This window comes from Geotrypetes seraphini, chromosome 6 (genome assembly GCF_902459505.1).
Source record: "Geotrypetes seraphini chromosome 6, aGeoSer1.1, whole genome shotgun sequence".
NCBI classification, from domain to species: domain Eukaryota; kingdom Metazoa; phylum Chordata; class Amphibia; order Gymnophiona; family Dermophiidae; genus Geotrypetes; species Geotrypetes seraphini.
Window position 1 is genome coordinate 13,477,610 of NC_047089.1, and position 27,490 is coordinate 13,505,099.

General features: G+C 41.7%; 1 protein-coding gene across 1 annotated transcript in view; it reads left to right on the forward strand.

The window, feature by feature from the left end:
* Window positions 1-20,199, forward strand: part of DGAT2 (diacylglycerol O-acyltransferase 2) — a 59,948-nt gene extending 39,749 nt beyond the window's left edge. The window contains exons 5-8 of the mRNA XM_033950127.1: window positions 1,877-2,081; window positions 7,653-7,827; window positions 12,936-13,138; window positions 17,769-20,199. Of these exons, the coding sequence (XP_033806018.1) occupies window positions 1,877-2,081; window positions 7,653-7,827; window positions 12,936-13,138; window positions 17,769-17,923 (738 nt within the window). The 3' untranslated portion in view covers window positions 17,924-20,199. The remainder of the gene's footprint in view (window positions 1-1,876; window positions 2,082-7,652; window positions 7,828-12,935; window positions 13,139-17,768) is intronic.
* Window positions 20,200-27,490: the final 7,291 nt, after the last annotated feature.

The following is a 27,490-nucleotide window of genomic DNA, read 5'->3' on the forward strand; positions in this document are numbered from 1 at the left end:
CCTGCAATGAACAACTTGGACTCTTTCAGCCACATAGTACCAGTAGAAAGAAGCTCCTGCCAGAACTCCCGGGGTCTGAAGATGGTTTGGGCTTTCAGCAACCATATACAGTGAAATCTTGGGTTTGCGAGCATAATTTGTTCCAGAAGCATGTTTGTAATCCAAAGCACTCGTATATCAAAGCGAATTTCCCCCATAGGAAATAATGGAAACTCAGAGACGATTTGTTCCACAACCCCAAAACTTTAATACAAAATTATATACGTACTTGTATTGCAAGACCTCGCTCATTTAGAACAGTCGCTACACTCCCGCAGCGTCAGTGTGGTGATGTGAACAGTACTATTGCTATTTACTACTATTTATTATTTCTAAAGCGCTGAAAAGTGTAAGCAGTGCTGTACATTTTAACATACAAATAAGACTACACTCCTGCAGCGTCATCAGCTCTGTTGTGATGCGACACGTATACTGTATGTACTTGTATTGCAAGACATCGCTTGTATATCAAGTTAAAATTTAATAAAATGTTTTGCTTGTCTTGCAAAACACTTGCATACCAAGTTACTTGCAATCCAAGGTTTTACTGCATGTTGTCTTATATAATCTAATCTTCGGTTTATATACCGGGTCATCTGCCAGTGGAACTCAACTCGGTTTACATATAATTAAGACTAGAGTACATAGCAGAAAACATAAGAGAAGAAAGAACTAATTAAAACCATAAAGTACATAAAAGCATAAGAAAAATAACTTATTTCATTGAGGCTATAGTTGAACCATTTAAAAATTGCAAAAACGACAAAAGTTTTTCAGGAATTTACAAAATTGCAGCTGGTCTAAAAGCCTAATAGAGTCTGGAAGTTCATTCCAGATCTCTACAAACTTGAAAACAAAAGATCGACTGAGCTTCCCAGCAGATTTAATTCCCTTAAAGCAGGGGTGTCAAAGTCCCTCCTCGAGGGCCGCAATCCAGTCGGGTTTTCAGGATTTCCCCAATGAATATGCATGAGATCTATTAGCATACAATGAAAGCAGTGCATGCAAATAGATCTCATGCGTATTCATTGGGGAAATCCTGAAAACCCGACTGGATTGCGGCCCTCGAGGAGGGACTTTGACACCCCTGCCTTAAAGGAAGGGAAGGCTAACATATCTTTATGTGTTTCTCAAATGGCAAAGTCTAAGGCTAGGGTGTCCAACCTGCGGCCCAAGGGCCGCATGTGGCCCTGTGAAGTATTTTGTGCGGCCCCGGTCGAGAGCGATGCAGTGTTTTCCTGTGCTGCCCCCAAGGTGTTTACCATCTTGCCGGTTCCCTCCTCTGTCTTGCTGCAGAGTTTGCGCTTTTGTGCGGCCCCCAGAAAATTTTTTTTCGGCCAATGCGGCCCAGGGAAGCCGAAAGGTTGGACAACCCTGGTCTAAGGATATTCCAACATAAGGGGATAAAAGATCAAATATTCCATAGAGAAGCTTGAAGATTATGCGTGCGCATTTAAACCGGATCCTAAAGCGAACTGGGAGCCAGTGAAGCTTTATCAACAAAGGGGGAACATGATCACACTTGTTTCCCAAAAATGAGCTTAGCTGCAGTATTCTGTATTAACTGAAGTCTGCTTAATGCACAGATAAACTGAGCTACAATAATCTAGCTGAGAAAGCCCAGTGGATAGTACCAATACTGAGAAATGTTCTTGATGGAATAGTGATCTGACCTTCCTCAACATGCGCAGACTAAAAAAACTTGTTAAAAGGCATTTATCTGTTCATGAAATGTAAGTGATGAATCCAAGACGACACCCAGGACTCAAATGTGTGATCTTTTTAATCAAAAGGACATAAGCTTGAAAATGCCGCAATGCTTTTTTTTGTTTTTCAGTTGGTTAAAACGCACAACCTGCTTCCTAGTAGGAATTACATCTTTGGTTACCATCCTCATGGAATTATGTGTTTGGGTGCATTTTGCAACTTTGGTACTGAAGCCACTGGGTTTGCCAAGAAGTTTCCTGGCATCAGACCTCATCTTGCAACGTTGGCAGGGAATTTCAGAGTACCTGTTCTTAGAGACTACTTGATGTCAGGAGGTAAGGATACAGATTGCTCTGATCCCTTTTGGCCTGCCTCAGCCTCTCTCAGTCAGGGTGACTAAGAAACCAAAGACTATAGTTTACCAGCTACTAAACTGAAGAATTATGGGTAGTTTGCTATGAGATTAAGTGCTTCCCATCTTCTATTTTTGGTGGTTCAACACTCGCAAGCATATATATTTTTTTAAAAAAAATATTGGGTGGAGATGACATGCAAAAATCAATTCCAAGAAAAGATGGGATAACCATAGCACAGAGGTAGGCAATTCCGGTCCTCAAGAGCTGGAGCCAGGTCAGGTTTTCAGGATATCCACAATGGATTTGCATGCACTGCCTCCTTGAGATGCAAATCTATCTCATGCATATTTATTGTGGATATCCTGAAAACCTGACCTGGCTCCGGCTCTCAAGGACTGGCATTGCCTACCCCTGGCATAGCAGATTCTTTGATACCAGGGTAAGGGTAAAGCCTGAGACGGAGGCTTTCTAGTTTTGCATTGGGGACAGGTAGATGGGTTTTGCAGTGCTTATAACACCATGACTGCTCGTCTGCATTGGTGTCACTTCCCTCCTATTTCTGCCCCTTCTGTTTGGGTATAGTGCCAAGCTAGGAACTCCAAATTAGAGAATGTGACATGGGGACAATTTTTTTTTTTCCCCCGTCCCCACAGGAACTCATTGTCCTGTCCCAGAATTCTTTTCCTATCCCTGCCCCATTTCTGCTGCAAGCTCTGTCCATCTGCACAAGCCTCAAACACTTTAAAATCATACGTGCTCGAGGCTTGTGCAGTTAAGGTAGAGCATAAGGAATGGGACGGGAAAACTGAGTTGTGTGGGGATGTGGAAAAATTTGTCCCCATGTCAATTCTCTACTCCAAATCCCAGTCCCGTGTACATCACTACCACCCAAGTCTCAAACCCAGCCACTATATAGAATCTTCTTACCAAACCATCTAATGGGTCCTGAAATCTTGTTTTGCATGTGGACCTTCAAAAAGACTTGGGTCGGCCATAGAAAAGGAGCAGAAGAAAGGTGTAAATCTGTTCAGCAATTTTCTCTACATGAAAAAGTAATGTTGCACTGAGTTTGAGGTCTTTAATATTTGAGGGGAGGTTGCAAGTCACTGTCTGCTATAAAGGACTCTTATGTCTTCATTCTATATAGCTCAGATCCCTAAAAGATGCCAACAGGTGTCTTCTGAAGTATTGTGTTAAAAGTGCATTGGCATCGTGTTTAGATAAAAACATCAAACCAAATTTTGAGGTCTCCAAGTGGAACATAATTGTCATCGATTTGACAAGACTTGATTGTGAAACTAGAGCCTCTTAGAAGGCCCTAAGATTATACAGTGACCATAAACCATTTGGCCACCTGTTTGTGGGTGGGCACACCGCCTAGATTCTCACGTGGGTTCTTTACTGTGGTCCAGAGATCCTGCTGTAAACGGCTTGGACCCACATTGACTGCACTTAAGAGATTGGAAGGCTCCAGCGACCAGTCAAAGGTTACTTTTTAAATGCAGCTCTGTCTTGTTAAAAGCTGTAAACTGAGACACTCTTTGAGTCCCCACAGAAAACAGAACACAGTCCAGGATGTTTGTCTTGAGTGGGGATCTGTCAGTGACCAGACTAATTTTTTTAGGATTTTCTCATGGCATGCACTTCCTTCCCCCCCCCCCCCCACAGTATTTATAGCCTTGCTAAACTAGGGCATGTGAGGTAGCTTGTTTAAAACAGCAAAAAAAATAAAAATCCAATTGTCTTCTGTGCACTTAACACTTGCTGACCTTTATTTAATCTAGCAGGCTTTTCTGTGGTTTTGGTCTTCTAGTTTGGCTGGAAACACTCATCACTGTTTGCATGCTTGTTTTTGTAGACTACCCAGGGCCTTGTTTTTTTAAAGGCTAACCTACACTGTAAGCCTTTGGGCAGTGAAATACCTGCTGCACTCAACACAACCGAGCTCGGCTCTGTTTTTAAAAAACATTTAAAAGATTTAAATTTAATTATTTGATCAACCGGTAGGTAACAAGATGGTGGTCCATTCTTAAAGTGCCAAAGTAACATAGATCATGGCAGACAAAGACTTAAATGTTCCATCCAGTTTGCCCAACAAGATAAAAATACCTACATCGTGAGCTGTCCCTGACATTTTCACAGCAGATTGTAGAAGTCTCTCTTGGCTCTGGCCTTACTTCCCAACCGGATTTGCCAATTCAGCATGGCTCAGTTGTTGGATTTCATTCTCTTTCCATAAAAATCACTAGTTTTGTCTTGCACATTCTTAATTATATTACCCATTTTTGTCTCCCCCGCCACAGGAGGGCAGTCCAGTCATCCACCACCCTCTTCAAAATCTTCTGCAGGGGTACTGTTCAGAATTGTACTTGTGAAATACCTCACGTGGGCAACTTTTCAACCTTTTTAAAATAGGTGTGCAATGTGGGTTGGTTGGTGTTCTTGTTTTTTGTTTTGTTTTTTAGGGAATGTCAGTTCCCTGTAAATAACCACCAATGGCACAATTCAACATAAATTAACCAAAAAGCCCCTTTTTTGTTTGCCTTCTACCTTCATGCTGATTGACTTCACTAGGTGTAAATGAGCCATTTCTCTGGGATTTTGGATACATTTTAGGAAGCAACCGCAAGCAATAAGATTTCTGGTTTATAACCTAAATCAGGGGTGCCCACACTTTTTGGGCTTGCGAGCTACTTTTAAAATGACCAAGTCAAAATGATCTACCAACAATAAAAAAATTTTAAAACCCCCACAAAGCACACTGAAAGGCAGAGAAAATGTTAATTATCATTCATATTCCGGGTTTTTTTCAAAGAGGTCAAGGCAGATGACTCTATGCAATGTCATCTCAATAACAACCATACAAAAATAGACAAATATACCACCTCCCTTTTTATTAAACCACATAGCAGTTTTTAGCGCAGGGAGTTGCGCTGAATGCCCCACGCTGCTCTCGACGCTCATAGGCTCCCTGCGCTAAAAACCGCTATTGTGGTTTAGTAAAAGGGAGCCATAGTGCAAAATATAGACAGCAGATATAAATTCTCAAAACAGACACATTTTGATCACTAAATTGAAAATAAAATCATTTTTCCTACTTTTGTTTGATGATTTCATGAGTCTCTGGTTGCACTTTCTTCTTCTGACTTCTTCTCACTTCACTCTGGCTGCACTTCTTCTGACATCTTCTGATTTCAGCCCACTCCTTCTTTCAGCCTCCTATATGCTTTCTCTCTTCCATACCTCATTCTCTCCCCCAACTTTTTCTTTCTTTCTCCCTGCCTCCTGTTCTTTCTTTCTCTCTCTCTCTCCATGCCCACTTTCTTTCTGTCTCCCTGCTTGCCCCCTTTGTTTCTTTCTCCCTTCCCTCCCCCAAGCCACTAGGTTTGCTGTCGCCACCGGGGAACAGGCCTCCAAGCCACCGCCCCCCAAGCTCTGCATGCAGAAGCCTTGCACTGACCAGCATTCTGCTCCCCTTCAATTCTTACATCGGAGAGGAAGTTCTGGGCCAGCCAGGCAGCGATTGGCTGGCCCAGAAATTCCTCTCCGATGTAAGAATTGATGTCGGGGAGAGGAATGCTGGTCAGCGTTAGGCTTCTGCAGGCCCAAATCTCTGGATCCCCAGGGCCGAGGAAAAGAAAAGAAAAAAAGCCAGTCTTCCATGAGAGCCGTTCCAGTCTCTTTTTAGCACAACACTCAACTTCCCATTTTCAGGCTCAAGACGTCAGAGCAGCAGCAGCAGCTCCGGCATTTTTGGGCAGAGCACCTCCTGCTCCCGACCGCCTTTCTCCAGTCTGGCTTGTCAATTCCGCCAGGGGCAGCCGGCGCTCAGCTCTCAAGGGTCGTGACTTCCCTAGACCTCCCTCCCGCCTTCTCCCGAAGGAAGTGACTTCCTCCCCCAGTCGGAAGATGCAGTCGGGCAGGAAGGGCGCAGCAAGAATGAGTGTGCGTGGGGAACCTTGGGGAGATTCCGGTGGGGAACCTTGGGGAGAGGAAGGCTGATCGGCCGGCCGATTGGAACGGCAACACGAGATCGACTGGCGTTGCCTTCCCGATCGACCGGTCGATCGCGATCGACGTGTTGGGCACCCCTGACCTAAATGCATACAAGCAGTCCTGGGCTAAGAACGAGTTCTACTTTTTTTAAACAGTTAAGCTGAATTTGTATGTTACTCAGATCCTGTACAGTACAGTCTATAAAACATTAAAGAAATAGTCCTCAAAATAAAGTACTGTAGTTAATCTTCTATACCGCCATAACCGGATAATTTCTAGGTGGTTTACACTGAAGAAGGCTGGACAATCGGCAAAATAAGAAATATTTTGTACTTTTTAAACTAATTCGTAAATACAATACAAACTTTTACTTAAAATACAATTCATTAATGATAATTCACATTAGGAAATGAATCTATTAAAACAACGTCATCTTAATTACTTTCCGAAATGTACAGTGGGACGATATGGCTTGACAGATACATTTGCCCAACCAAGACTGCTGCTTACCTGCTTGAAATGCAAGGGTCTTATCCGAAAAAGTCTTGTATCTACAACCATTAATTTACACCTTTTTCATCCCACTGTTCCCTCTCATCACTACATCCAACATTTCTCCCTCATCTCTTCCCCATGCATCTCTACCTCACACCTCTCCCACCACCATGTCAAATATTGTTGTCCTTCCCTATGCCCAACAATTCACCTCTTCATTTCCCCATGTACACATCATTCCCTCTCCACTTCAGCATCTTTCCCTCTTCCTCTATTCTTCCATGCTATGTCTCAAGTTCATGCTCCCTCCCTTCTGTGTTCCAACGTGACCCTCTTTCTCCCTTCCTTCCTGCCGTGCTGTGTCCCAAATTTGTGCTTCCCTGCCTTCTGCAGGTGTTTAAACCTCATCTGGCTAGTTCCCTCCACCCAGTCACACTTGTCTTCACAAAGCCACAACCATGGCTGTCCCAGGAGCCATCCTTCTGACTTCAGAGGGAAGGCTTCCGGGTCAGCCAGAAGTGCAGCTGGGAGGAGGGAGCCAGCTAGATGAGGTAAACACTTGAGGGAGGCATGAATTTGGGACACAGCACAGCGGGAGGGAAGGATGATGAGTCGCACTGGGACATGGAAGAGAGGAAGAAGGGCACACTGGCACAGGAAGGAAGAAGACCCCAGTCATATATACGACATACGTTAACTCAGTCTGCCTCTACTGGCATTGGGGTTGATATTAAGCTATGAACTGGGTGATACGAGTTCAGCATTTAAACCTGGTTGAACTTGTTACCCTGATCGATTGTGTATTATTCAAAGCACAGGACTTCAAAGCTCGTCAGTTCTACTCATGTTTTAGTAGACAGAACAGCATGCCTCATGGTCCAGAGAATAAAACTGGTTCACACATCAAAAGTGGATTAATGTGTGCATGAAAGCATCATCCATCCTTCCCAGCCTCTCAGCTTAACACCTTTTGACTTCTTGACTCTTTTTTTTTTTTTTTTTTTTTTTTACATACTGCATTAACCTATAACTCATTGCTTCACTTCTTCATACATTTAGGTATATGTCCTGTGAATCGTGACAGTATCGACTACATCCTCTCTAGAAATGGTACTGGAAATGCTGTGGTGATTGTTGTTGGAGGAGCTGCCGAGTCACTGGATTGCAAACCAGGGAAGAATTCTGTCACTTTAAAAAACAGAAAAGGATTTGTGAAGCTGGCTCTACGACATGGGTAAGAAGCATGCGCCTTGGCTTTACTATCTTTCAAGGACAGTATAGATAAAACAAATTTGTTACAAATGCATTCTCGTTTATATGCTGCATGTTTTTAAACTAAAGTATTGGCTTACTGTACTTTATTTGTAAACAAGTGAGATAGAAACATAGAAAGATGACGGCAGAAAAGGGCTACAGCCCACCAAGTCTGCCCACTCTACTGACCCACCCCATTAAGTCTGAGTGCTAATGACCCAGCTCCTTAACTTGACCCTCGCAGGGATCCCACGTGGATGTCCCATTTATTCTTAAAGTCGAGCACGCTGGTGGCTCTGATCACCTGCTCCGGAAGTTTGTTCCACTGATCCACCACCCTTTCTGTGAAGAAATACTTCCTGGTGTCACCACCAAATTTCCCTCCTGAGTTTGAGCGGGTGCCCCCTTGTGACCGAGGGTCCCTTGGGAAAGAATGTCATTTTCCACCTCGACACGACCTGTGACGTACTTAAATGTCTCTATCATGTCACCCCTTTCCCTGCGCTCTTCTAGAGTATAGAGCTGCAATTTGCCCAGTCTTTCTTCGTATGAGAGACCCTTGAGTCCGGAGACCATCCTAGTGGCCATCCGCTGGACCGACTCAGCTCGAAGCACTTCTTTACGGTAATGTGGCTTCCAGAATTGCACACAGTATTCCAGATGAGGTGTCACCATGGTTCTGTAAAGTGGCATTATGACTTCAGGTTTGCGGCTAACGAAGCTTCTATTGATACATCCCATCATTTGCCTTGCCTTGGATGAGGCCTTCTCTACCTGTTTGGCAGCCTTCATGTCTGCACTGATGATTACTCCCAAGTCCCGTTCTTCTGAAGTCCTAGCTAGTGTTTCTCCATTCAAGGTGTATGTTCTGCATGGATTTCTGCTGCCGAGATGCATGACCTTACACTTCTTAGCATTGAAGCCCAGCTGCCATATCGAGGACCAGTTTTCCAACGTGATCAGATCATGCGTCATGCTATCCTTGAGGTTGCTTTCGCTTACTGTATTACACAGTTTGGCATCGTCGGCAAACAGTGCTACTTTACCCTGAAGCCCTCGGGTCAAGTCCCTTATGAATATGTTGAAAAGGGATGGTCCCAGGACTGAGCCTTGCGGCACTCCGCTGGTCACCTCCGAAGTCTCAGAGAGGGTGCTGTTGACCATCACCCTCTGAAGTCTTCCACTCAGCCAATCATTGACCCATGCAGTTAGTTTCTCACCTAACCCCATCGATTTCATCTTGTTTAATAGTCTACGGTGTGGGACACTGTCAAAAGCTTTACTGAAATCCAAGTACACTATGTCCAGAGACTCTCCCGAGTCTAATCTTTGGAAGCTTTAGAGCCAGGAGAATCCCTGAACAACTTAATTTGCTGAAAATTTAAGGCACGAGGCAGCCTACAAGATAATGTTTTGCCATCAGCTCCCTCTCCTTGTGCCATTTGGACTGGGAATGGATGTAAATCTAATTTGCTGTCTCCAGTAAGTTCTAGAAATTTTATAGTTTAGATCAGGGGTGTCCAACCTTTTGGCTTCCCTGGACTGCATTGGCTGGAAAAAAATGTTTCTGGGGCTGAGCAAATGTGCAAACACTGCAGCAAGACAGAGGAGGGAGCCGGCAAGATGGTAAAACACCTAGGGGGCAGCAGAGGAAAATGCTGCATCGCCCTTGACCGGAGCCGCACAAAATACTTCATGGGGCCGCATGCGGCCCTCGGACCGCAGGTTGTACACCCCTGGTTTAGATGGTCAGGGCAGAGGCCTTTTAACTCTGCTAATGATCCCTCTTGGGAGTGGCCAGGTGCATGAACAACATGTCCTAAAAGCCAACAACTTTTGATCTCAGTGTTTAGCAATGCATTTCTGTATATAGCATCAAAAAAAATCACATATGGTAATTGATTTGGTTTAATTTTTTTATACAGACACTCATCACTTAACGACCAAGCTCTGTCCCTAGGACTAGAAGTAAACTGGTGAATAAGCAAGGAGCCGCCGCTTATTCATCCATTCCCAGTACAATATAGTACTTGCCCACATCTCCCCAGCCTGTGCAACATCTTTCTTTCCCTCCCTCAGACCTTGCAGCATCTTTCTTTCTTTCCCTCCCCCATCCCATGCAGCATCTTTCTTTCTCTCCCTTTCTAGGGCTCCTGTGGGGAGTGTACTTTTTTTGTTTCTCTGTTCAGCTGCACTTCTGTCTCATCAAAGGCTGTCAGCAGCTCTCCTTAACACACTACTTCTGACACGTTTTGCATCCGAAGGCTTCCGGGTCAGCCACCGGCAGCATGTAGGGAGAGCTGCTGGTGGCCTTTGAAGAGACAGAGCAGTGTGGCTGAATGGAGAGAAAAAAAAAGGTACACTTCTGTTGGAGCCCTGGAAAAATAAATTTTCATCCCCTGGTTGGAGAGCTGGTCATAAATCCGTGCAGTCGTTAAACAGGTAGGTCGTTAATTGAGGTTGATCTGTAGGGTTTTTTTAGTTTTGTTTGAAGGTTGGGTCAGTTTCCCTCCCCACCCACAAAATATTTTTATTTTTATAAGATAATTAACAAGGTATACAAGAAACACATATCAAAGATAAAGCAACAATAAAACAATATTACTATTCAAATCATGGGTGGTATATACAAAGCAAAACAAAACCAAGCTAAACAATAATAAATAAATAAATAAATTTTCCAAACAAGTAAATAAGTAAACAAATAAATATACATGTATATGTATATACATAGGCATATATAGTAGGGTCAGTACAAATTATCATTGAAGGTATATATGTGAGCTTGTACTAAGATTTTCCAGAAGCATTACATATTGACTTGATCTAAAAAAAAAAATTAATGAAAGCCGCTGGAGTGTACGTGCAGTAGTCACGTGCGTGTGTGGGCAGAAGCTTATCTGACGCAACTTCTGGTTGCGTTGGAGGAGAAGCTTCCGCCCACATAAGCGACTGCTTTTAACAAGTCTGAAACCTTAAAACGCGCCGAGAAGGTAAGAGGGAGGGAGATGCATAGACCGCGCGAGGGGTGCCGAAGGACAGTGAGGTGGCGAGAGGGAAGGGTGGATGCTGCGGGGACGGGGGACTGGGCGGTGAAGGGGATGGTGGTGCAGTGATGGGGACAGATTTTTTTTCCCCCCTGTCATTCTCTAATTCTAATCACTTCCACGCATACTTTGCACATAAGTGTTTAATGCCTTATTTGTGGAATTAATTTCTATTGAAAAAATGAATTAGGAGTATAGTCCAGGAAGTTCCACTAATGTACATTGTTGTATATGGTTCTTAAGGCCTTGTTTTTGTATTGAGGGTTCTTCTAGCTTCCTAAAAGTTTAGTAGGGAATAGGTGTTTTTGTTTTGGTTTTTTTTGTTTTAATTCTTTATTCATTTTGAAGACTTACAGCAAGCGTACAGGAATATATCATTAGTAACAACAATAACACTTGTAATTCTCATAATTATAAAAACATAAATTATATCCCGTCCCACCCACCTTCTTTCAAATATTATAATCAATTATATCATAAATATAATACAAACATATATAATTTAGTGAAATTTCCAGAAAAACTCCCCCCCAATGTGTACATATATTCATCCAAGGAAAATGATGTTTACTCGTTACAATATCGTTCCAAAGGCCCCCAGATCTTTATAAAATTATTATAGTTCCCTTTCTGTATTGCAATTGCTCTTTCCATCTTAAAAATATGGCATACCGAATTCCACCAAAATGTATAATTAAGATTAGTATAATTTTTCCAGTTATTGGTAATATGCTGAATAGCAACCCCAGTCAAGATTAATAATAGTTTAAGTGTTGATATTTGACTTTTTTCCCTCATAGACATGCCAAACAGAATAGTATTATACGATAATTCAACATAGTTTTCTGTGTGTTCCCCCTCCCCCCCTCGTGTGTATGTTGGAGGTATTCTATTCTAGTGGTATGTAACTTGAGATTTTCAGTCCTGCCAACAGCCTTTTAGCTTCTGATTGCTTTTCTCCAATAGATTAAAATGTCAGTGTCTTTCTACGAGGGTAAGACTTAAAAAGGTGAATTAAATGATCTAGCCATACAATAGCGTCGGTGTATGTAATTGATTTTGCGGTGAACATCATAAGATGTTATATAAAACCATGGTTTGAGCAGTGAAAGGTTACTTTTCATGGATTGCTACCTTTCTTTGATAATTTGCAGTTGTCTTTCAGTATTCCATGAAAAGTAAACTTGAATGCCATACACAGGATCTTTTGTATTTTATAAACAGACCTATCTGCTTTTGTTCTGATGGAACTTATGGACAGTATGTATTACACTTGTCTGTCTGTCCTCTCCATCATTTTCGGGGACTGGAAAGGCTTAAAACAATACCTCGTGGGCAGCACAGGTTCTTGTTCCGGGTTTTTAAAAAATTTTTTACCCTAGATTTCTAAAACTGGAACGCTTGAGCAAAAACAGGATATGACCAGCTCCCCGGTGCAAGAGCATTGAGCAGTTGTCTGCGGCCTGAATTCCCAGGTATTAGACAACCTGGAGTACTGCTGCCTATTCCCCAGGAGGTGGGGTGTTTAAGGACGGCTTTGTCAACCTGTTCTGGAGGGCTCGCAGCCATGGTCAGGATACCTTTAACATTTAAAACCAGCTTTCTGGGTGCTGATCACCCCCAATATTGAGCAAAATGACCGATTCCAGACCCTCCCTTCAGTGTTTCATTCCTGAGGAGGATATTGTAGGTGCTTGGCCACTGCGTATGGATATATGGAGCTATGCTGATCTTCCAATGCGAGTAAATACAACAGGTGCTTGAAGCAGCCCAATAGTGGGTGAAATGTAGACTGTTGGGTACTTTTCCCATGGGGCTTTATGTGAAAACTGTATAAGATCTTCTGTTTATCACCTGCATAGCTTGCAGATCTGAAGTCTCTCATTGTACTGTAGAAATAAAACATTAACTAGGTTAAAACTGGTGAATTTTAGGAACATGGGGAAGCTGTATCCAATCATGACTAAATATTTAAAGGGGATGAAACCGTCTGTCATTTGTGCAAGAAAATTATGTGCCTTTTTTTTTTTTTTTTTGCTAGGGCTGATTTGGTTCCTGTGTACTCGTTTGGTGAAAATGAGGTTTATAAGCAGGTGACTTTTGAAGAGGGCTCCTGGGGTCGCTGGGTACAGAGAAAATTCCAGAAATACATTGGATTCGCTCCGTGTGTGTTTCATGGCTGTGGCATCTTCTCACCTAACAGCTGGGGTTTAGTACCTTATTCTAGACCCATCAATACAGTTGGTAAGTAAGGACTCCTAGGCAGGCACCATTTTCGACTAGTACAGGGGTGTCAAAGTCCCTCCTCGAGGGCCGGAATCCAGTCGGGTTTTCTGGATTTCCCCAATGAATATGCATTGAAAGCAGTGCATGCAAATAGATCTCATGCAGATTCATTGGGGAAATCCTGAAAACCCGACTGGATTCTGGCCCTCGAGGACCGACTTTGACACCTGTGGACTAGTATAATGCTTCTAAATGCACATAATTTCATTAAAACATTTTGCACTGTTCAAAGACTTGGGAAGTCTTGCAAGACACCTTTGCTTTTTCATCTTCAAAAATTTTCCTGAAAAAAAAATTATAAAAGACGGCACTGTTTAAGATAACTAACGTAATAAATGGCAGCAGATTAAAGACCTCAATGGACCGTCTAGTCCAGGGGTAGGGAACTCCGGTCCTCGAGAGCCGTATTCCAGTCGGGTTTTCAAGATTTCCCCAATGAATATGCATTGAAAGCAGTGCATGCAAATAGATCTCATGCATATTCATTGGGGAAATCCTGAAAAACCTTTCAATGCATATTCATTGGGGAAATCCTGAAAACCCAACTGGAATACTACCCCTGGTCTAGTCTGCCCAACAGTTATGCTCGTGATCAATTCATAATTAAATCAACAATGAATGTGATCAAATACTTGGGCAAAAAGAAACATAAATTTTCACATGTAGCGTCAGAGGCCAAAAAAGAGTGGCAACAAAACAGTATTGGGATCAGACAAGAAAATATCTGTCCCAATACGTCAGGGGTAGGCAATTCCAGTGACACAGTACAGACAAGTCTTCATCTTTCTGGTTCTAGAAAGGATTTGAGATGAATTTGTCGGCTTTTCCACCAAGTCTGAAGAGTGTCTGTGCTTTATTCCCTTTGAAACGTGCCCCGTGAATTTTTGCACTTTTTTTTTTTGGCTTATCTAGACTTCATAAAGAAATGACAGTATGTTAATCATTTGGAACTCATTCAAGGTGGTTGACATTAAGAAATTAGTGATGTATATGTTTGGCAAGGAAATGTGTTGTGAAAGATTAATTTCATACTCAAAATAAACCCATTCATATTCCCAAAGCATTAACTCGTATGGTAGAGGTTCTTTTCTCAGAATTTGCTGTATAGCGACTGTTAATACTGTTTCAATAATAATCTATGAAAGTTACTGTGCCAAAAGTGGGAGAAGACAGAGGAGTATGTGGGATCTTCAACAACAACAACGGAGAAAAAAATATTAAAGCAGCTCGTCGCTGTGCTAGAGAAATTTTGCTGTCACAAGTTTTGAGCCCATCACAGGCGTAAACTCCGCTCACAAAATACCATGCATATCTCACAAGAGAACATCCCCCCCCTAGTGCGCATGATGCCAAAAATAAACAAAACCTTAGCTGTGGGTTGAATTCTTCAAACATTCCCCAAAGAACAATGCTGATGCCGTCACGCTTTTCGGCCCTCTGTTTGGGGGGGTTTTTGTTTTTTCAAACTCCATCTTTATAAGCCTAACTAAGAAAAACCTCTATAGACTTCAGCTAATTCAGAACGCCGCGGCTAAGCTCATTTTCGCAAGAGGCAAGTTCGACCACGTCTCTCCACTTCTGTCCAAGCTTCACTGGCTTCCAGTACATTCCAGAGTCCTCTTTAAATGCGCCTGCTTAGCGTTCAAGATCCTACACGGCATCCTTCCTCCCGTTATTCCACTCCTTTGGAACGCCTCAAACCCTAACGCCTCCAGATCCTCCCAAAAACTGAAACTTATCATTCCCCTCTACAAAAGGTATATCCCGCGCAGGAAAACTAGGAACGTCTCTCCCCTTTAGAACCACAGAACTCTGGAACAACCTCACCTCCCCGCTCAAATTCAAACTCCCTCCAACTCTTCCGCAAACAACCTGAAAACTTGGGCTCTTTTCAAAAATCTAACACCTCCCGCTATCTGGTACCTTGACCCCTCTCTACCCTCTTAGTTCCTTTCCTATCGCCCTTCTTCTTCTGGGAGTTCCTTTCTATCCTAATTCTGTAAACCGTGCCGCGCTCCACGCTTGCGGAGATGACGCGTTATACAAACATAAGGTTTAGTTTAGTTTCTTCAGCTCAATTTTCCAACGCAAATTTTACATAATCTCCCAACACGAGTCTTGTTTCGCCGGCTGCATCCGGGGGAAATTGCTGCTCGATGCACTAATGGCTCATAGCAAGCACCGCGTTTTAAGAAATGCCAGTTTAATCCCTTTCCGATGTTCCTGCTCGTTTCTGGTGTGCAAACTCGAGCTGAATTACCGTATTCTTTCAAAAACACACCGGTCAATCCGCTGATTCAACCCTTTGGGCCAAATAGTATCCCATCCAAAGACCCACTTCTGCTCAAACTGATATAGTTTTCTTTAAGGGCTCCTTTTACTAAGGTGCATTAGGACCTTAATGCACCTTAGTAAAATGGCATTATTCTAGAAGCATACCATACAGTTTAGCGCGTAATAATTTTTTGCATGTGCTAAATGCTAGCGCACCTTAGTAAAAGGAGACCTAAATCTCTCCGTCGCTGAGAAGCTGCAATGTGGTCACCGGACAACGAAAATCTTTAAAGGCATATTTGGTAAGAATACAATGTCTTGTCAAAGCATCCACTTCCCGCTGATGATCAGTGTTGTGCCTATGTTCAAACAATCTTGTCTTCAAGGGTCTAGAGGCGTGACCAATGTAACACACATTACATGGACACCTTTGAAAATCTCATCGTGCAAGATATTTCTTAATTTGGGCGTTCTACTGCTTGTGGCCTAATGCAAGAGGGGGTTGAAGCTAAAATTTCTGAACAGAAGACACTAAGGGCCTCTTTTACTAAGGTATGCTAGCGGTTTTTAGCGTGTGTGCTAAACGCTAACGCCTCCATAGAGCTTGCGTTAGTATTTTTCATTTAGCGTGTGCTAAAAACGCTAACGCACCTTAGTAAAAGGAGCCCTAAGTTTGAAATTTGACTTTTCACTACTATGAATCAGGGCCGTGGAGTCTGAGTCGGAGGAAATTTTGGGTACCTGGAGTCGGAGTCAGAAGTACAAAAAACTGAGGAGTCGGAGTCGGAACATTTATCTACAGACTCCATTTTTGAACTTGGCATACCAATCACGAGCAATTCTTTCAGCTATAGCACCCACTATATACACAGCACAAATGTTGCGAGCATCTTCTGCGGCCTTAGAACCTTGATTAAAAGCAAAAAGAAGGTGGTGTCGAAAATGCTCATTTCTCTCAACTTGACATTCCATTTTAACGATCTGAAAATTAACCAGTGCTGTGGAGTCGGAGGAAATTTCAGGTACCTGGAGTCGGAATCTGAAGTACAAAAAACTGAGGAGTCAGTCGGAACATTTATCTACCGACTCCACAGCCCTGCTATGAATGTCATCTACTGTATTGAGGTGTCCATGTAATTTGTGTTGCATTGGTCACGCCTGTAGATCCTTGAAGACGAGATTTGTTTGTTCGTAGGTACAACATTGATCATCAGGAAGTGGATGTTTTGACAAGACATTGTATTCTTACCAAACATGCCTTGCTGCGAGTCGTTGGTGCATTGAATAACAATGTCCCCTGATGCAACCAGTATTCGCTGGCGAAACAAGATTCTTGTTGGGAGACTATATAAAACTTTGTGTTGGAAAATTGAGCTGAAGTTTGTTTTTTTAAAAATCAGCGTGTTTAGAAGCGTGATATCGGCATTGAACTTGGGGTAAGCAAACGGGGCAATTGCCCTGGGCCCCCATGTCACTGAGAACCCTAAACCTGCCTGAAGTTAAAAGAAATACAAGCTGCAAGCGAGCTTTTGGGGATCCCATCATGACTAGCAGGAGACTTGGGCTCTTAGGCTTGTACCTGTTTACCTCACTAGTCTACCATTCTTGACTACATTAGTTAGCTATTAGCAAGCTAGTATAATGCTTCCAAATGCATATAGTTTCATTAAATAACATTCCACACTTGTTTTCAAGCTCCAAAGAACTGGAAGAGTCTTGCCCCTTTGCTTTTTCAGCTTTTATAATTTTTAAAGGAAAATTTTGAAAATGGCACTGTTTAGAGATTAGTATTATACTGAGATTATCCTAAATTTGAGGATGAAATGTAATTCCCAAATATAGATATCTTGGTCTCTTTGAATTATATAGTGCTACTACTGTCGCGTTCAAAGTGATTTACAAGTATGATTGTACTGTATTGTCCTCATTTGTGTCTATATAGCTGTGAAAACAGATTTTCCTTTGGCCTTAGTCAGCTCTTAACATGTATACGTATTCTGCTGAGAAGGTTTTTATAATTGGCCTCCAGCAGGAAACACTAGGATGCCCTTCTGTAAGTGTATTCAATCTCTCCCTTGTGCCCCCTCCCAACATTATCCCACAATACAATTTAGGCTGTGGCTTCAGAAATAATACCACAGATTTGAAATATTCCTTGGCGTAAAACATAGCAATTTTTGTCACCAATAGGTTTATGTCATATAAACATGTGGAGAGTAACAGATTAATAGAAACCTCCTTCTAGAAAGATGACTGGAGCATGTACAAAGTCTGAATAACATATATATATATATTTTTTTATTTTTTTTTTCAGTTGGGGAGCCAATCACCATTCCTAAAATGGAAAACCCAAGCCAGAAAGAAGTGGATCTGTATCACAGCATGTACGTGAACTCTTTGGTCAAACTCTTCGACAAGTACAAGACGAAGTTTGGCCTTCTTGAAACTGAGATCCTGGAAGTCAACTAAAGGACATGTCAACAGCGGTTTACTGGCAGCTCTTCAGGAACTAGAATCTTTTTTAAAAAAAAAAAGATTTAGTCCTCTTGTAAACTTTCCTTTGGATATGAGCAGTGAAAAATATTCAACTAGCTGGACCTATTACACTGAATGTATCCTCTGTGAACCGACATTCCAAGGCAACGAGAGGGGAATATCCCATGTTGCATATTTTAAAACTATCCCTCCCCCACTTCTGAAAGCAAGTTTAGAATTTTTGTTTTTTCAGAAACCTTGCTAGAACAACTGCTCTGGAAGAACTTGTAGACGGCACATATTTATGACTAAATAAAGCACTTATTCAATGTGGTTGTGGTTTTCCCTACAAGAACTGCCTTCAAGAAGAATTTGTAGGTTTAGAATTACCTGTCTTTCAATTTTCTAAGTATTAATGCGGGAGGGAGATAACTTTTTTTTTTTTTTTAATTGTACTAGAAATCTTAATGCTTTTCTGTTCCCTTGTCTTGCTTGCAGGATAATAGGAGGTGCCTTATCCTTTTTTTTTTTACTTTTTTTTCTCAAAAGATCAGTTTTATCAACTGGTCTTTCTGCAAACAATTCTCCTTTTTAATGTTGCTCACTGTGGTGGAATCACTTTGCACTTTGTTTCTGAAGGAACTGTCTGTGCCACTGGAAGCAACTGAGCTCTTTCTGTGGTCCATATGTGAAGATGCAGGGGGTGAACATTAAGCCAGAGGCTGTATTCTCCTTGTACAGTAACTTATTGACAAGAGTATTGGAGGGGCTAGAGCTGGCAATACCTATGTGCAACTTTCCACAGCTGCTCAGTGATTAGTAATTGAACAGCAGGTTAGTCTTTTTCCTTTTGAAAAAAATTCTACTAAGCTGCGCTAGCGTTTTTAGCGCGCACTGCAGATAAGCTTGCGCTAACCCTGCTGTGGTAGCGTTTTTAGCGCGCACTGCAGATAAGCTTGCGCTAATTCTGCTGTGGTAGCGTTTTTAGCACGCACTGCAGATAAGCTTGCGCTAACCCTGCTGTGGTAGCGTTTTTAGCGCGCACTGCAGATAAGCTTGCGCTAACCCTGCAGTACGCGCCAAAAACTAACACCAGCTCAATGGTGGCGTTAGCGTCTAGTGCGTACAGCAATGTAGCGTGCACTAAAACCGCTAGCGCAGCTTAGTAAAAGGAGCCCTGTTATTTCATGTTCCCCCCCCCCCAAAAAAAAAAAAAAATTAAAAAAAATGTAGACAGCAAAGGGAAAGAGTTTGGTAGGAAAAACTGCACATTATCCCTCCAAAAAAAAAAAATCTTTTAGGGAATAAGGTTTTCACATTGCTGGTGCACATGTAAGGCTTGAAAAGGGAAGCGGACATTCTCGTTCGCATGTCAGTTATTACTGTATCCTGGACCTGGGGTTAGTAGCACAAGGGCTTTTTTTTCTCTAACAGAAAAGCTCCCTTTTAAAGCACAAGCAATGCAATGTTGGTGGACTGCCCCATATTTTTAATAATTTTTTAATATGTGGGTCGGAAACCACAAAGTATGTAGCCAACATAATGCTCACGTCATATTTTTTTTCTCCCCATTTTTGTTTTCCTATGAATTTTATATATTGTGCTTTTTTCATGCTCTCTACTTATCGACTGTTTAGAACAGGGATGGGCAACTCCAGTCCTCGAGGGCCTGAATCCAGTCGGGTTTTCAGAATTTCCCCAATGAATAGGCATTGAAAGCAGTGCATATTCATTGAGGAAATCCTGAAAACCCCCCTGGATTCCGGCCCTCGAGGACCGGAATTGCCCACCCCTGGTAGAGAAGATGTTAATGTATGGATTTGGACACTGAAAAGTGTTGAGGGTGAAGTGGATGTGGTACGCCGCTTGCAATACTTGGGCAAAAATTGATAGTATTGGGAGGTGCAATTTTTATTTGAATATGAGGAGACGTGAAACGTGTAGACTAGATAATACTTCTGTATTAAAATCTTCCAGATGAATGTAAAATGGGCTTCCTGCACAAGCTATACATTTTTGACTTTACCATTTGTGAAATGTTTACATGAATATGTATAGTGCTTAAACGATTATAGATAATCTAACTGCAGATCTTGGTACCTGCATGTATAATTTTACCTGTTCAACATTTTGTGTCTTATCTACACTGTGCCTTTGCAGCCCTGTTTTGTTTTGTTTTTCCTGTGGAAGAAAAAAAGAACCATTTCAGAATTAAATTGTACCATGTCTTTTTGCACACATTTATGAAAATAAATGTCTATTAAAATGGGCTTGTTGCTTGGTATCTACTTTAATGTAATTGGAGGTATCACCTGTCATAGGCATGCATTACATTAGTCTACAAAAAACTATTTCCCTCACCTCGTCCCCATTTTTGTAGGAACGCTGTTCTGAATCGGGATGAAGTCAGCACACTGACTTCCCAGCCCCTGTGACAGAATACTGAATCATTCCCTCTCCCCCTTCCTTGTCACAAATTAACCCTTACCTTATTTATGTAGTCCTTATATGGAAAGATACATCAGCGGACAGGCATTGACTATGTGCTGAGTTTGAGGGTGATCACAATGTAAATGCATGTAACTTTGTATCCACCAATCTTTAGATATGTGAACAAGGGAGTTACCCTGATGTAATTAGCATAGAAACACAATAAAAAGGCTCAGCGCTCTCTACAAGAGAACGTCTCCGCCCAACTCGAACCCTGTGTGTGCTGTGTCATCCCTACACATTTTGACTGGTTAATGAAGATCCTTATTTTAGTGGTGAACATTTAACTTGTAGGGAAAATGCCTCCGTTGACAGTCCAGCTTATGAGGAAACAGCATCACAGAAATGGTCCTTGTCGCTCGGTATTTCTAAGCAATTCTTGAAATTGTAATCCAACTCCCTTTTAGAGACCTGATCCAGAAAGTCAACTGGACAGCATTTAACGTGGCAGTTTCTGATTATAAAACTGCCACAGAGCTGATCTTTAATTGAAGATGGTCGTCGGCACAGATCTATTTGCATCGCTAATTTCAAAAATAATCTCAACACAACTGAACATCTTTCTGTTACCAACTTGCAATACCATAGATGCATACTTGATGCTTGACTTAATGTAGTTTGATTAGCTTTCAAGGTACTTTTTTCCTTTTTATGTTTTGGTTTCTACATATCTTGAAGAGTGGACTAACCTGGCCACCACACCATTTTACTCAAGCTAAAACTAACCAATAAGCACTTAAACCTGCCAAAGTCTGGCGTAAAATGCTCACACCCAAATTGAGTCTAATCCAGACATTTCTGTTCCACTTAACTAGATCAAGGTGGATTACATTAAGATCAGATAACAAAATATATTTTTTTAAACATTATATAATTACTGATAAGTTTTCTGTTTTTTTCCTTATCCCATAAGTAACTGCTTTTGTAAAAGAGAGAACGGTGCATATCTCTAATTTCACACAGTAACAGATTTCAAAGCTGCAGACCAACACCTGGTAACTTCCTCACTGAGGTGTTTTATAACAAGTTGAAGCTGAAGGAAGTGTCCAATTTTGCTAGATCTTAAATTTCTGAGTGCAACATATAAGCTTGTCTGACAGCAGTTGTGAGCAAAACCCTGTAGCATCTTAAACAGAGTTGTATTCAAAATATAAATTCTAGTGAGATTTGGGAAGGAAGATTCAAATACTAACAATAAAAACAAGATGAGATCTTACCAAGTTTTTTTTTGGTCTGGTAACCCCCTTAATATTCACCAATATTAATCAAATGGGCCAAATTCCATAAAGAATTCGAGACGCATCTCCATTAAAGTCTAAACTTTATCATAGGTCCGCTCGGGAAACAGGCTAGAGCGAAAAAAACACCAGTCTTGTCTTCTACCAGTCAAGTGACTATTGTAATCCTTTCCGTGTTTAAAGCTGAATGTCTTACAAAATCCAGTTCACCAGGTCACACCAAATAATCTCAAGAGCCCCTGCAGGCCCAAGCTGTGTCAGGAGAAAACCTCTCACATTACATTATTAAACTATTTGGCCTGGTTTTTTGGCTAGAGACTTTTTCTCCCTCGATGAAGAGTAGGGCGTTTTTTCTCTATAGCCTGTTTCCGGAGCGGACCTATGATTTTAAAAAAAAAAAAAGTTTAGGAGATGTGTTTAACCCTTTCAGGACCAAGGGACATATTTGTCCCATAACTTTAAAATCCTATAAATTTTGATTGGGATAGTCTACAGTTCTAAATTTGATATGTACGGATTCCATATGATACTGCCTTTATGTAAACAAACTGGTTCCGACATTCATTCATTAGCGTCGTTGCCAGATTGACGAGAAGATTCACTTGCCACACTGTCCATAAGCCAGAAGTGTGATTTTTTAAATAAAAATAATGATATTTCACAAAAAAAAAAATCAATTTTTTGGCATCTGCAAGCCCTTTTTACCATAAAAATGTCGTCAAAACCACAAAAATTGGCCTACGATCCTTATGGTCCTGAAAGGGTTAAGTCTTGGTTCATTTATGGAAGTTGAGGCCCATTTGTGAATAATGAAGGGGTTACCGAACACAATGTTAGTTTTAAAAATGAATATTCTGCTTTTGACTGGCAGTCGGTACAGCTTTTATAGGCAATCGGTTTCTGCAACCCCCCAGTAGTAATTTCACAGCTGCATTTTGAATTTGACTTGTTGAAGAATTCTAGAAACGCAAGCCTAAATCCAGGAGCACCCCAATCTACCCATGCCCTGGCCACACATTCTTTGGAGTTGCGTATGAGAAGTAAGCTACTTGGGCCTCATTTTCAAAGCACTTAGACACACAAAGTACCACAGGTTAAGAAGGATATGGTGTTACTCGAGAGAGTTCAGAGGAGAGCGACACGACTGATTAAGGGGATGGAAAACCTTTCATACGCTGAGAGATTGGAGAAACTGGGTCTCTTTTCCCTGGAGAAGAGAAGACTTAGTGGGGATATGTTAGAGACTTACAAGATCATGAAGGGCATAGAGAGAGTAAAGAGGGACAGATTCTTCAAACTTTCAGAACATAAAAAAACAAGAGGGCATTCGGAAAAGTTGGAAGGGGACAGATTCAAAACAAATGCTAGGAAGTTCTTCTTTACCCAACGTGTGGTGGACACCTGGAATGCGCTTCCAGAGGACGTTATAGGGCAGCGAACGGTACTGGGGTTTAAGAAAGGATTGGACAATTTCCTGCTGGAAAAGGGGATAGAGGGGTATAGATAAAAGATTACTGCACAGGTCCTGGACCTGATGGGCCGCCGCGTGAGCGGACTGCTGGGCGCGATGGACCTTAGGTCTGACCCAGCGGAGGCATTTCTTATGTTCTTATGTTCTTAAGTGCTTTGAAAATGAATCTCCTGGGCTTATAGAATAGGGGTGTACAACACATTGTGGGTAACTGACTGTCAGTGAGGTGATATTACTAAGTGCTATTATCTAATTACATGCCCAGAATTGCTGACTTAACATTTGGTGACGTAAACAGAATCTGGTAAGATACGCCTCCTGTTTTTCCCACAACTAGCTGCATTTTACTTTGAATAGTGTGGCCCAGTGGTTAAAGTTGTGGAGGGGCATAATCGAAAGGGATGTCTAAGTCCATTTACATCCATCTCGCAAGTCGTCCAAAGTAAAAAAAAAAAAACAGCTTAAAACATTTTCAAAAAATACATCCAACTTTTTTTTTCGTTTCAAAAAATCGTCTAATTATACATCCTGCCGATCTGATCGTCCATCTTTATATCACATTTCCGTCCAACTTTCCAGTTCAATAATTTTTATTAAGTATTTTAAAGGATACAAGAATCATTTAAAGTACATAGAAACAAATTAAAGCTTTCTGTATATAAAATATATAAATCTATGTTTAACTGTATAGGAGCAACTTTCCATCCAAGTCCAAAACGCCTAGAACAAGCCCTGTTGGATGTGGGAGGGGTCTGCAAAGTGATGGACTGAACACCCAGACATGCCACCTAAATAGTGGGGTACCTTACAGGGCACTGCTGTGAACTTCACAAAAAGGGTGCCATGTCTTCTTCTCACTACAGCTCCCTTATAGGTCACGGTGATCCTCCCCCTGCCCAAACCACCTCCAGAATCCCTTAGACCAGGGGTCTCAAAGTCCCTCCTTGAGGGCCGCAATCCAGTCGGGTTTTCAGGAATATGCATGAGATCTATGTGCATGCACTGCTTTCAATGCATATTCATTGGGGAAATCCTGAAAACCTGACTGGATTGCGGCCTTCAAAGAGGGACTTTGAGATCCCTGCCCTAGACCCACTTATCTACTACCCTAATAGCCCTTATGGCTGCAGGAGCCACTTATATGCCAGTAAAAAAGGGTTTTGGGGGTGTATAGGGGAGTGCACATGTTTTAAGTATCAATGCAGTGATTACAGAGGCTTGTGGGCATGGGTCCTTCTCTCTATCGGTCCCTAACCCACCCCCAAGATGATTTAAGCCGCCTCTGTGCTGGACTGCTAGGCTTTCCTATGCCCGGCTGCCAGGTGATGATGGTCTGGAGACTGAATTTTAAAGGTGTGATTAATATTTTATTGGGGGGGGGGGTCAGTGATCACTGGGGCAGTGTGTGGGGATCTTTTAGTATCTGCAGTGTTTATCCGGTGACTTTAGGTGGGTTTTTGTGACTTAGGCCATGTTTTACGTGGTCTAAGTCACAACATCCAAGTTCCGTCAATCGTGGGCTGTATAACTTTTGTTATACATGCTGTACGACTAAGTCTAAGCCAGCCCACATCCCGCCCACGAAACTCCTCCCAAAACGCCCCGTTTAGCTTTGGTCATTCAGCGGCACTATGAAGGCCTAGGTCATTTAGAAATAGGTCCAAAACCCGTTTTTAGTATCGGCACTTGGATGTTTTTGAGAAATGTTCATCCAAGTGCCGACTTAGGCCGGTTTTTGGACGTATTTCTCTTTTGATTATGAGCCCCATAGTTTGCACCCTGAGGCTACTCCTTGTGAGCTCGGGCAAGTCGCCTAATCTCCACCTTGCCCCAGGTACATTAGATTGTGAGCCCACCAGGACAGATGGGGAAGAATGCTTAAGTACCTGAATAAATTCATGTAAACAGTTCTGAGCTACCTTGGGAGAATAGTGTGAAAGGCCTCTGGTAACTAGAGCTGGCATTGTGATGTCATAATGACTCATTCCACCAATGCTTAACCTTTTCCTATCGTGTGTCCCGGATGACGGGACATTCCAAAAAATGTCGTTGCCATTGTATGTCCCATGGCATGGGACATACAGTACACCTTCTACCTATCATTTGTCCCATCTATTGGGCCATTGTGTTTACAATAGCCGTGAATGATAACGGTGAATAATACAAAACTTTGCTAAAATAATTACAATTGGAACCAGCGTAATGTACAATTTATTACGATAGGAAAAGGTTAAGAGCCAACCTCATCAATGATGTCACAATGGCTTGATTGTCCTTTACTTGGCTCACTTTTAATACCTTTTGATTTCTAGAGTGGCACAGTGAGAGGTTGTTAATGGTTTAAGGCAGTGGTTCCAACTGTGTCCTGGGGAAGAGAGAGTGGGGAGAAGACGCTGATTTATAAATTGACAATTGTACAGAATATTTTTTCTTTTTATACTTTAATATAATAAGTTGTGTGGATGGAATCAGGTGGTTTGCAGGGATGGGGACTGAGCTTACGGGGATTAGTCCAATAAAATGATATTTTCTTATTTCTCATTATTTTATTTTTATTTGTTAATTTGTAAAGTGGTGATTGTTATGTATCAGTTTTTTTTCAAATTTACATCTACTGTCTTTATATTTTGCACAGTATTAGAGGACATGTATTACTGGTGTTGTGGTGTTGCATTGTGTGCAGAGTCTGGTTTCTTGGCGGTTCAGTTTAACTTTTGTCTACATATTTCTATTTTTAGTTTGTGATTATTCCATATTGGGCGAGGGTATATCTGTCTGTGTGTATGAAAGGGACATGGCTTTCTGATAGCATCGACTGTACAGGATCAATTGATTGTGCAGTTTAGTTTTACAATGTATGTGTTGGTGTTCTAGTGCTCACTGTAGTGTTTAAGATGCTGCCTTTTCCTAGGTACACTCTTGGTGTGCGATATGCAGATTGTTACTAAAAATCATATTTTTCATATAGATTGGGGGGGGGGAGTGTCAAAAAATGATGGGCCCCGGGTGTCACATATGCTTAGGTACGCCACTGAAGGAACCCTAAATGTTTACAAGTAAACTCAGTATAGAATTCAGCTCTTGCAAAATACTGCAGCTAGACTGAGTGGGCTAAAACAACTTGACAGACAAACTCCTGCACTATCTTTCTTTCTTTATTCAATTTTCTATACCATTCTCCCAGGGGAGCTTAGAACAGTTTACATGAATTTATTCAGGCACTCAAGCATTTTTACCTGTCTGTCCTGGTGGGCTCACAATCTATCTAATGTACCTGGGGCAATGGGGGGATTAAGTGACTTGCCCAGGGTCACAAGGAGCAGTGAGATTTGAACCCACAACCTCAGGGTGCTGAGGCTGTAGCTTTAACCACTGTGCCACATTCTATATGATATGCTCTGGCTACCAGCAGAATATAGGATCAAATTCAAAATTTGCTTGCATTATTTTTAAGGCACTGCTTGGTCAAAGTTCATCATCATTAAGCAAGCTGTCTTCTAGTTCATAACGTAGGCACCATGAGACTTCACAAAAGCTAAATCTTACTCTACCCATCATTAAAATCTGTCAAACGATAAAAGAGTTCACGAACACACCTTTCAATACCTGGGTGCTAAAATCTGGACTGATCCCGAGAGAGGTGGTGGAGAGTAAAACTGTGACAGAGTTCAAAGTAGCGTGGGATGAACACAGAAGATTTAGAATCAGAAAATAATATTAAAGATTGAACTAGGCCAGTTACTGGGCAGACTTGCAGGTCTGTGTCTGTGCATGGCCGTTTGGAGGAGGATGGGCAGGGGAGGGCTTCAATGGCTGGGAGGGTGTAGACGGGCTGGAGTAAGTCTTAACAGAGATTTCGGCAGTTGGAACCCAAGCACAGTACCGGGTAAAGATTTGGATTCTCGCCCAGAAATAGCTAAGAAGAAAAAAAAAAAAAATTAAATTGAATCAGGTTGGGCAGACTGGATGGACCATTCGGGTCTTTATCTGCCGTCATCTACTATGTTACTATGTTACTATGATCTTCCAATGGTGATTAGAACTATGCCTACCTATTGCATATTTTGTAAATTACTGAAAACCTCTCTCTTTTGAGCAATGGGCTTCACTCAAACCGTGATGTTGAGCAATATTATTTATACTTTTAATTATTTTTGTTCTTAATCAACCTTTGTCAATTTCTGTAATCCACTTTGAATCCAGTAGGAGATATAGTGGTATATAAGACACCATTAGCATTAGCAAGTATGGATTCTGGCCCTTCCTTTTGCTGCTGTTTGCTGTATTACAAACAGTTGGTATAATTAAGAGGTGAGGTAAAAGGCTATTAGAACTAAAGTATCCACACAAAACAGCAAACAG